The sequence below is a fragment of the Haliotis rufescens genome, unplaced genomic scaffold (genome assembly GCF_023055435.1).
Source record: "Haliotis rufescens isolate VD_foot unplaced genomic scaffold, xgHalRufe1.0.p SCAF_6, whole genome shotgun sequence".
NCBI lineage: Eukaryota > Metazoa > Mollusca > Gastropoda > Lepetellida > Haliotidae > Haliotis > Haliotis rufescens.
In genome coordinates this window covers 48140881-48152888 of record NW_025964334.1, presented here as the reverse complement: position 1 = coordinate 48152888, position 12008 = coordinate 48140881, and the positions used below count along the sequence as shown (strand labels likewise).

The window sequence follows — 12008 nt, the reverse complement described above, 5'->3', positions numbered from 1 at the left end:
GCAGCCTACCACTAGGACATAGATGATCGGTGTTCATACTTTCAACCAGCGTCTATAACTATCATATACAGACTGCCGTGTTGTAGCTAGATCATCGTCAACTGCATCCGGTATAAAACAACATTTATCCGATAGGCGAACGTCGGAGGACCTAAGAGAATGAGGCGAAAAATCTTGGCATATATGGTACGAATGATCTGAGTATTTTGGATGTCAGTCACTGCAAAAAAAATCTTCATTTCTCGCAAAGCCATCCGAAATTCAAAATCTTTTGTTAATTTACTTATCATGAGAACAACGGTATCACAACGAGGTTCAAATCAGAGAAAGTGGAGAAAGTGTTACGCGCATATTAGATAAGGTTCTTATTTATTAACTCCGCATTCGGATGATTTTGGCTGCGATCGTAAAATCTCAACCCAGTAGGCAGAAAACATCCCCTCACTATCCTTGTTGTGTATAACCGACCAGAACGTATTCAAAACTGCAAACTATCATAAAGTGCATATAAATAACTATATTGAGATAAAGAAAATCAAAATCAAACATCGATAATTAAGCTCAAATTGCACTGACATTCTTAATCACGGGTGACTCGTTATCACTCCGACATAAACTGCCGGGCAAAAGAAAGCATACACCCTTGTTTGATGGTGGCTAAAATGAAACAAACAAGTAAAGGTGATCGCGATGTATTTGATACGGGTATCACAGTAGTGTTGTGGACCTTACGTTTGCAGTGTTTTGGCAACTGTTTTCAGCCAAGACACCTTTTTTGCCAAATCCAATTTCCAAGTGTGTGCACTTACTTTCGTTTTCCTGGCATTTTACTGACATACGTGAGTACTGTCTTTCACCTCTGTTCACGCAACATTACGGCGGGGGACGCCACAATTTGGCTTATCCCATAGTATTTTCCTGAAGGAGGTTTTCTAGCAGAATGATTTGGAACTCAGTTGTTCCTGGGATGCCAATCCCGTCAGTCGACTCTTTTGAGAAGCAGGGTCCCTTGCACTTAAGGGTAACTGAAGACCAGGTCTAACCCAGATGCATGTTCATGGGATCCTATGGTCACGTGACTTGATAGCGCCTCATCGTATCCCAACGGCGTGGATAATAATCTGACTGGTTCAGACTCGATTATATTTAGACAACTATTGCTGAGACCAATCGACACGTCCCCAAAAGACACGAGTGGTCATAGTGTGTATGTGTGCGTGAGTGCGTGTTTGTGTGTATGTGTGAGAGAGGGTGTGTACGTTTCTGTGCCACTTTTCACAGTATTCCGGCAATATCATTGTCGAACACAACAGATGATGAAGAATCAAACCCGGGTGTTTGGTGTGATGAGGGAACACCTTAACCGCTAGGCTGCTCCACCACTCTAAACTATATTATAGGACAGCTGATATTGTAGGTCGACGGCACCTGCTGCATGTGGTAAGAAACAAATAATGACTATCCGATAGTACAACGTGTGTCATCATGCCCAAACGGCTTGGGTAGTTGCTCAGGTTGATAAATGACGATGCCATTGACATTGATGTCATTCAATACGGGGAAACATTATCTCAGTGAGTCTCTGACATCACCAAACGTCAAAGATGACTGAAAAAACACAGGAATACTTTCATGTTAAGTGCCAATGTAAAATATTTTAATAGAGGCGCTGTCATTACGGAATGCAACATACTGGATGTCCACTTGAGACATTCAAAGAATCCGTTCGCTCGTCACGCCGAAGACCCTGGTTCGATTCCCGACATGGGTAAAATGTGTGAAGCCCATTTCTGGTGTCCCCCGCCGTGATATTGCTGGAATATTGCTAAAAGCGGCGTAAAACCATATTCACTCACTCACTCATTCAAAGAATCAGTGAGTGTTATTACTCTTAATACAATAATAATTAAGCGATTGAATATAGTTTAACACCGCTTTGGGCTTCAGACAATATACACATGCAGGAAATCAACCCGGGACTTAGGCGTGACAAGCGAATCCTTCAACACCAGGTTATCTCAAGACCCAACATTATAATTAAATACATTCAGTGCATGGCACACCAGTTATGTTGTCACACAATCGGGGCCTTCTCCGAGTTTTCAGGACCAGAGGGTAGCTCGCTCATTGGTAAAGCTGCCACGGTTCCTGTTGCTTCATTTCGGACAATCCCACATTCCGGTTCTCCTGTGCAGAGATGTCGCTGATTCTGAAGATCTTCTTCCTTCTCCTGAAACACCTGGTACAAATGTTGGGTGAGATCTGCTGCAACTAACTCGCTGGAATTCCGGGATATCATTGCCAAGACAAGTACACCATCGATTCCGAGGAAACTTCTGATGAAACGAGTTACATTGGGTTCGTCAGGGCGAGATCCTTTGGCAGCGTTGATGTGGGCAGCTATCCTGCCATCTCTTAGGAACGGTATGAAGAGAAATCCTGCCCACAGGACAAGGTTTAGGATTGTGATGACAGCCAGGAGGAAGACCCAGTACCACAGGAATATGAACATCTTCTCATAGATTTCGGTGATTGGCAGAATGCACTGAACAGTGAATTTTCGAAGATTTTTCAACATATACACATCGATGTCGCAGAAAACATGTTTCACAAGTAATGGTTTTACGATGGAGCCCATATCCAAACCAGCATAGGATCCTACCCTGATTGCCAGGTATTGTCTGAAGTATATCGTGAGGAACATAAACTGTGCTATGAGATTGACACATGAGAGAATCTTCACAAATAGGTACAACAGCGCCAGAAAGAATCGATTTCTTCTCAGTAGACTTCCAAATACTCGGGCTGCATCACTGAAAATGGCCTGGCGATTCTCAGCATTGGTCAGTTGTACACATTTCATGGACTCGACAGTTTCGTCCATGTTGAAAGTGAGGAAGTTCTTGCCACTGTTCCAGATGATGTTTGGTACTTTGAAAGCAAGGGCTTGGAAGAAGAGTATGAGTGGTATCCAGAGATGGTAGGAGGGGACACGTTCATGACTTGATTTGGGGACATAACTTGTGTAAGGTTGGTAAAAGACGTCCGTGAGGAAGCAGGCATGGTCGGAGTATGAAACGTGGGATGCAGTTAAATGTGCAGGGTACCAGCAGCTTGTAGGATCAGTAATGTATCGCACTAGAAATGCCCCAGCCGAGCAGAGGGCCAAGAGGAGAACCGACCAGAATCCGTTCACATTGTCCACCATGTCCTGATCCAAACCACGTCTAAATATTGACAGGAAAGCGGCCATTGTTGTCTGTAAACATACAACACATAGTGCATATATTAAACTGTTATTGTGTAGATAGGTGTAGCGGATAGAGCGTCTGCCCAGAGAGCTGAGGGCTGGTGGTTCGATCATACCAAAATGCGTTATGAGATCGTATTTGTTTTTACTCTGCCAGGCGCTCGGCATTAAGGGGTAATACTGTGTCTGTGTGAGGTACACATGTTTAACTCTAGCATGGTATCTTAGAGGGCTTGCACTATAATACATTAGTTCAGACTAGTTCAGGCAGCAAAGCGCCAAGTGTCACTCCCAACATACCATATCATAGTTACATAATATAAACTATTTAAAGTAATGTCAAAGAGCAAGTAAGTGAAAAAATGATTGCAATTTTTTGCGAATATCAATTATCCTATAAATATTAAGTCAATGTACATATACTGTTTCTGCTATTTCTGTTAACCCTACAAAAATAACAATATTGAATATCTTGAATTTCTGAATGTGTAAAGCGTCACCTTTGATTTTGCTGTTGTCAGTAATTAAAATGACAATTAACAATCTGTAACTAGCATTTTATTATTAACATCCTTTTGGGTGCCATAAACAGTGACTTGTTATTTGTCCAGCAGCTGGCCAAGGGATAAACACCATCGTGTTTCTTCAAACAATGTACGGGACCGACGCATAACGACACAAAAATACACAATACATACTCCAATCTCCAATTTACAGTATTCACAGTAAAACTAAATGTGAAACAGCATTGTCATAATCGGTAACTGGCTTTTGATCAGCGAGATGTTGTCTCCTTCTCATGGACATGGTCTGATTTCGAAACTTCTTCTCGGGGGGCATCAAACTAATTGGATTATCCTGCTCAATCTGCAGTATCTCAATGAATATTTGTACAGATTTGTGTGCCAACCCATGAGATGATTTGTTGGTGTCGACCCACTGCTCAGTGAGAAAACCAAAACTGTTTCCACCACTTGGCATTCGGATCAAATGTCACATTATTGCTGAAAATATAGATCTAGATATTATATCTCCATACCAGCTCTTATCTACTCCTCCCTGGCAGCTGGTGAGGCCAGAAGTAGACGTTTCTCTAACCCGTTTTATATCTGACACAAACCAACTAGTATATCAACAGGAATGTTTACAATTAAGAGATAAATATAACACACACCGTTCAATATTTACTGATGGATCCAAGGACAGTGACAAAGCAGCATGCACCACTGTCGCTGGATCAAAACATTTATCATCTAGAATGCCAGACAATAGCTAAATTTTCATTGCTGAGGCCAATGCTATCCTTACAGCCTTTGATATACATTCAAAAAAGCTCTGCATATAAATAATTTGTCATCTTTTCTGATTCTCTATCTTGTCTTCAGTCACTAAAAAAAGTCTCTTCTAATCATCCAAATATTTTTAACATTTTAGAACTTTATGTTGGTCTTTCAACTGGCCAATACAACATCGTCTTTTGTTGGTTGCCAAATGGCTGATGCTGAAGCTCAAGCAGCACTCAACAAATCTGCGACACCACTTCTAATTCCATACAGTGATTATAAACCTGTGATCAGGTGATCTTATGCCAAAGAAGTGGGACACCGAAGTAGGTATCAATAAATTACATCAAATTAAGCCAACTATGGTTACACCATTTTACGTATTGGCCATTCAAGATATGCACACGAATGTCTCTTAAAAGGTGAGGATCCTCCGTTTTGTATCCCTTGTGATGAGACACGTACTGCTTGACTGTATTGATTTTTCCATTACAAGGGATAAGAGTATCATTCACAGTATCTTTTCATTTCTCTGTGATTTTAATCATAGTATTTTTGTTGATTTTAACTGTTTGGCTAATCTTTCTGATCACCGCCAGTAGGCAGAGGGAAGGTATTAATCCTGCTGGGGTACCATGTAGGTAGCGTAAGTCCCCATGGTGCCTTGTATGGTGGCCTAACTTTGGTTTCTGGCGATCTACAGCCCGTTTTTATAATGTGTCTTCTGTTATAATCTGATGACTTTATTGTTCTAAAACTAGTTTTACAATTATAATCTGTGATAAATTGCTAGATGTTGTACTGTCCTTCGACGACAGGTTTTTATGATATGGCTGAAATAGTGCCAATGTGACTTTATATATTAACTCACTCACTCACTGAACATGATTAATATCACACAATGAGGCTAACATATCTCGAAATCAAATTCTTGTGGTAAACTAACTTTAACAAACAAGACTTTGTCGAACAAACCGGCAGTGAAGTATGACAGTATATGGTATTATGACTGCCAACGATCTTAAAGGACGATTAGGGTAAGATGGGAAAGTTTTTGGATCAGTAGTTTGCATCGCTAGTTCATACACACAGAATACATGAAATCAAGAAAATCACAAGTGTATGATAAGCAGAATATAGAAGTTGACAGAAACAATGGTCCACAGAGATTAATCGACCTTCCTTGAAAGTGAGAAAACGAGGAATGGCAATCCCACGCAAGTGTGGCACGTGCAGACTGTCGGTGTGTTTTGCTGTCATGTTTTATGGACATAAACGTTCAAGCATAGGATGTGTGTCGTCAACGTTTACCTTTGTTGTCAGGATTAACATTTACATTTCATGAGCCCCTACGTTTTTTGAAGAGTATATATTAAATCCATAATTCTGCCACTTTTAAACATTATACTGATCTAATGGGGTCTTCAATGAAGAGAAAAAAGTCCATGTCACTCCAATCACAAAACCAGTGCTGGGCTCTGATTCGGGGGATTTATCGACGTGCACTGAATCATGTTAGAAGATAAAATCAACTTTTTTCAAATATTTTGTCACTAAGCTCACAAGACCTTGTTTGTCAAAAATTGTTTGTCATCATTCTGAAGAATCCCATGCCCAGTTTTTGTGGTTATGCAAGGTAATGTAATGGTTCAAGGACAGCGACCGGTTCCACAAGGCAATCGTAGCGTTACGTAAGTCTATATTAAAAGTATGTGAGTTACGATCGACATAGCTCTACGAACACTCTCTGGAACAGGGCTCAGGATACGTTCGAAGAATCCCCTGCAAGATTTGAGAACCTGGTTGACATCATGTGGCCTGGCTGATTATGTGGCAGCGTTCCGCCAGGACGTAGATCGGTGTTCATACTTTCAACCAGCGTCTATAATTATCACATACAGACTGTCGTGTTGTAGCTAGATCATTGTCAACTGCATCCGGTTTAAAACAACATTCATCCGATAGGCGAATGTCGGAGCACCTAAGAGAATGAGGCGAAAAATCTTGGCATATATGGTACGAATGATCTGAGTATTTTGGATGTCAGTCACTGCAAAAAAAATAAAAAAATTACAAATCCGAAATTCAAAATCTTTTGTTAATTTACTTATCATGAGAACAACGGTATAACAACGAGGTTCAAATCAGACTGTTGGAGAAAGTGTTACGCGCATATTAGATAAGGTTCTTATTTTTTAACTCGTAAAATCTCAACCCAGTAGCAAGAAAACATCATCTCACTATCCGTGTTGTGTATAACCGACCAGAACGTATTCAAAACTGCAAAATATCATAAAGTGCATATAAATAACTATATTGAGATAAAGAAAATAAAAATCAAACATCGATCATCAAGCTCAAATTGCACTGACATTCTTAATCACGAGTGACTCGTTATCACTCCGACATAAACTGCCGGGCAAAAGAAAGGATACACTCATGTCTGATGGTGGCTAAAATGAAACAAACAAGAAAAGGTGATCGTGATGTATTGGATACAGGTGTCACAGTTGTATTGTGGACCTTACGTTTGCAGTGTTTTGGCGACTGTTTTCAGCCAAGACACCTTTTTTGCCAAATCCAATTTCCAAGTGTGTGCACTTACTTTCGTTGTCAGTCGACTCTTTAATTTGAGAAGCAAAGTCCCCTGCACTTAAGGGTAACTGAAGTCCAGGTCTAACCCGAATGCATGTTCATGGGATCGTGTGGTCACGTGACTTGATAGCGTCTCATCGTATCCCAACGGCGTGGATAATAATCTGACTGTTTCAGACTCGATTATATTTAGACAGCTATTTCTGAGACCAATCAACTCGTCCCGAAATGACACGAGTGGTCATAGTGTGTACGTGTGCGTGCGTGCGTGCGTGCGTGCGTGCGTGCGTGCGTGCGTGCGTGCGTGCGTGTGTGTTTGTTTGTGTGTATGTGTGAGAGAGGGTGAGTACGTTTCTGCGCCACTTTTCACAGTATTCCAGCAATATCATTGTGGAACACCACAAATGATGAAGAAACCCGGGTGTTTGGTGTAACCACTAGGCTCCTCAACCACTCTAAACCATATTATAGGACAGGAAATAGTGCCGGTCGCCGGCACCTGCTGCATGTGGTAAGACCCAACTAATGACTATCCAATAGTACAACGTGTGTCATCATGCCCAAACGGCTTGGGTTGTTGCTCAGGTTGAAAAATGACGATGCCATTGACATTGATGTCAATCAATACGGGGAAACATCTCAGTGAGTCTCTGACATCACCAAACGTCAGAGCTGTGAGAAAAAAACACAGGAATACTTTCATGTTAAGTGCCAATGTCAAATATTTTAATAGAGGCGCTGTCATTACGGAATTCAACAAACTGGATGTCCATTTCAGACATTCAAAGAATCAGTGAGTGTTATTACTCTTAATACAATAATAATTAAGCGATTGAATATAGTTTAACACCGCTTTGGGCTTCAGACAATATACACATGCAGGAAATCAACCTCGGACTTAGGCGTGACAAGCGAACCTTTCAACACCAGATTATTTCAAAACCCAACATTATAATTAAATACATTCAATGCATGGCACACCAGTTCTGTTGTCACACAATCGGGGCCTTCTCCGACTTTTCGGCGCCAGAGGGTAGATCGCTCATTGGTAAAGCTGCCACGGTTCCTGTTGCTTCATCTCGGACAATGCCACATTCCGGTTCTCCTGTGCAGAGATGTCGCTGATTCTGAAGATCTTCTTCCTTCTCCTGAAACACCTGGTACAAATGTTGGGTGAGATCTGCTGCAACTAACTCGCTGGAATTCCGGGATATCATGGACAGGACAAGCACACCATCGATTCCGAGGAAACTTCTGATGAAACGAGTTACTTTGGGTTCGTCAGGGCGAGATCCTTTGGCAGCGTTGATGTGGGCAGCTATCCTGCCATCTCTTAGGAACGGTATGAAGAGAAATCCTGCGCACAGGACAAGGTTTAGGATTGTGAGGACAGCCAGGAGGAAGACCCAGTACCACAGGAATATGAACATCTTCTCATAGATTTCGGTGATTGGCAGAGTGCACTGAACGGTGTATGTTCGAAGATTTGCCATAATATACACACCGATGTCGCAAAATACCTGTTTCACAAGTAATGGTTTTACGATGGAGCCCATATCCAAACCAGCATAGGATCCTACCCTGATTGCCAGGTTTTGTCTGAAGTATATCGTGAGGAACATAAACTGTGCTATGAGATTGACACATGAGAGAATCTTCACAAATAGGTACAACAGCGCCAGAAAGAATCGATTTCTTCTCAGTAGACTTCCAAATACTCGGGCTGCATCACTGAAAATAGCCTGTCGATTCTCAGCATTGGTCAGTTGTACACATTTCATGGACTCGACAGTTTCGTCCATGTTGAAAGTGAGGAAGTGCTTGCCACTGTTCCAGATGATGTTTGGTACTTTGAAAGCGAGGGCTTGGAAGAAGAGTATGAGTGGTATCCAGAGATGGTAGGAAGGGACACGATCATGCCTTAGTTTGGGGACATCACTTGTGGCAGGTTGGGAAAAGACGTCCGTGAGGAAGCAGGCATGGTCGGAGTATGAAACCTGTGATGCCTCAAATTGTGAAGGGTACCAGCAGCTTGTAGGATCAGTAATGTATCGCACTAGAAATGCCCCAGCCGAGCAGAGGGCCAAGAGGAGAACCGACCAGAATCCGTTCACATTGTCCACCATGTCCTGATCCAAACCACGTCTAAATATTGACAGGAAAGCGGCCATTGTTGTCTGTAAACATTCAACACATAGTTCATATATTAACATGTTATTGTGTAGATAGGTGTAGCGGATAGAGCGTCTGTCCAGAGAGCTGAGGGCTGGTGGTTCGATGACACCAAAATGCGTTATGAGATCGCATTGTTATTACTCTGCCTGGCACTCTGCATTAAGGGGTGATACTGTGTCCGTGTGAGGTACATATGTTAAACTGTGGCATGGTATCTTAGAGGGCTTGCACTATAATACATTAGTTCAGACTAGTTCAGGCAGCAAAGCGCCAAGTGTCACTCCCAACATACCATACCACTTACAAAATATAATCTATTTAAAGTAATGTCAAAGGGCAAGTAAGTGATAAAAGTAATTGCATTTTTTTTGCGAATATCAATTGTCCTATAAATATTAAGTCAATGTACATATACTGTTTCTGCTATTTCTGTTAATCCTACAACAATAACAACATTGTATATCTTGAATTATTGAATGTGTAAAACGTCACCTTTGATTTTGCTATTGTGAATAATTAAAATAACAATTGACAATCTGTAACTAGCATTTTATCATTAACATCCTGTTGGGAACCATAAACAGTGACTTGTTATTTGTTCAGCAGCTGGACAAGGGATTAACACCATCTTGTTTCTTCAACATTGTAGTCCGCCTCCGTGGTCTAGTGGTAGAGCGTCCGACCGGAGAGCGGAAGGTCCGGGGTTCGACCCCGACCGCGTCATACCAAAAGACGTTAAAAATGGTACTTGTTGTTACCCTGTCTGGCTCTCGGCATTAAGGGGCTAAAACAAGGACTGGTTGGCTCGGAGTCAGTATACTGTGTCTGAGTGGGGTATTCATGTTATACTGCGGCATAGTATCTCAGTAAGATAGCACTATAAATCGGAATCAGTCCGGACTAGTTCAAGCAGCCACACAAACACACACACGTACATGCACGTCGCTATATGAGTGCAATAATCTTGGACGCGACGTTAAACCCCATTTCACCTCAACTCACCTTTTAAACACTATACGAGACCGACACATAACGATACAAAAATACACAATACATACGTTTTTCCATCACATCTCCAATTTACAGTATTCACAGTAAAACTAAATGTGAAACAGCATTATGATAATCGTTAACTGGTTTCTGATCAGCGAGATGTTGTCTCCCTCTTATGGACATGGTCTGATTTCGAAACTTCTTCTTGGGGGGCATCAAACTAACTGGATTGTGATCGCAGTATTATCCTGCTCAATCTGCAGTATCTCAATTAATATTTGGACAGATTTGTATGCCAACCCATGAGATGATTTGTTGATGTCGACCCACTGCTCAGTGAGATAATTTGTGCTTCGTGACAAAGTCAAAGTTGTTAACAGTGGTCTGGCATCCACTTTGGAAACATTTCCAATGAAAGGAAGTTTGGCGTCCGGTCTTAATCATGAACATGTATTCGAAAAAAACCACCCAAGTGCCACCCCACTAAGAATTCAGAAACTTTTCAGCCTGCGAATTTGCCAACAGTGGAATACTGTTTCTTATCTGTGATTCCCTTCATAACGCAAATCGTTTATTAATTAACATCTTCACTCAGTCATTGATATATATTTTAAAACGTTACACTCAGTATAGTGTATGTGAATATTGTTCACCAATTAGTTGTGTCATATCTGAGACGCAATTGGGATATGATGACATGCACTACCAAGTCAGCGAGCCTGACCACCGGATCCCGTCAATCGGCTCTCACGGCAAGCAAGGGTTGCTTAAGACCTATTCTAACCCTCATCTTCACGGGTCAACGATTAATCTAAGCTCGAAATATGAAAACCTTGTACAACATATGATATTTTGTTCAATGGAGAATTTGTGGGACGGGGTTACAAATAGATATAGGTCGTTGGCAAAATGAAGACAGAATCTGCACATTTTGTAATTTTAATTTGATTGCAGATAAACTTTAATGTCCTATTAAAATGTCCATAATATAATTAAATAATAGCATATTATATACCCAAAAGATGTATTGCTAAGTGTACATTCAATTCATGTCGAACCTAAAAGATGTATTGCTAAGTGTACATTCAATTCATGTCGAACCTCCGCTGTAGTTAACCTGAAAAAGTTATGGCATTATTATTAACATAATCACTTGTTTAACATCGCCATTTCAAGGTTTAAATGTCATATACATGTACCTCTAGTGCCCACTGTCTGTTGTAAAACTATGTACCTTTCTACTTGGACCAATGACCTTTAATTCCATAAACCTAATTGATTTGAAATAATCTAAAACAATCTCAAAATAAAATATAATACTTACAACAAAGGGAACCAGAGACTGGAAACTTTAAAGGGATCCTGGAAACCCTGGAAATATCCTTGGGATTACTGTTCGACAAGCGTTGCTTCCACCTCTGGTTGCACTAGCTGTTGATAGTACAGAACAGTGCTGACATATACAATACTTGCGGGCTGGTTGTATTGTTGACCGACCGCGGCCTTTATGTTCCCTAAGTTTCTGCTATTAACTCTCATTATTTCAAATTGAGCCAATTATGTCATTTAGTTTTTATACCAGACCATGTTATGGCGTTATTCATTACAAGTGGGGTACTGTCTTGATTAGTTACTGGGGAATATATAATACGTTGCCCTTTTCAGACCAAGTGTCCCTGAACGCTATCAATAGTGATGACACCTGGAGTTCT

The 12008-nt window shown here is 41.0% G+C and overlaps 2 protein-coding genes across 2 annotated transcripts; both read right to left on the bottom strand.

Annotated features, from left to right (window-relative positions):
• Window positions 1-1631: 1631 nt before the first annotated feature.
• On the bottom strand, window positions 1632-3285 carry LOC124112920 (innexin unc-9-like). Its single transcript, XM_046473114.2, has one exon. It carries the CDS (start codon window positions 3251-3253, stop codon window positions 2075-2077), a length of 1179 nt encoding a protein of 392 aa, XP_046329070.2. The 5' UTR covers window positions 3254-3285; the 3' UTR covers window positions 1632-2074.
• A 4537-nt stretch (window positions 3286-7822) lies between these two features.
• On the bottom strand, window positions 7823-11790 carry LOC124112921 (innexin unc-7-like). The gene is made up of 2 exons (XM_046473116.2): window positions 11621-11790; window positions 7823-9305 (listed from the first exon to the last, which is right to left on the bottom strand). Exon 2 carries the CDS (start codon window positions 9297-9299, stop codon window positions 8121-8123), a length of 1179 nt encoding a protein of 392 aa, XP_046329072.2. The 5' UTR covers window positions 9300-9305; window positions 11621-11790; the 3' UTR covers window positions 7823-8120.
• Window positions 11791-12008: the final 218 nt, after the last annotated feature.

What these genes read in the sequence shown, in the direction of transcription:
- LOC124112921 (XM_046473116.2), bottom strand. Translation starts at nt 9,299, where the DNA reads ATGGCCGCTTTCCTGTCAATATTTAGACGTGGTTTGGATCAGGACATG.
- LOC124112920 (XM_046473114.2), bottom strand. Translation starts at nt 3,253, where the DNA reads ATGGCCGCTTTCCTGTCAATATTTAGACGTGGTTTGGATCAGGACATG.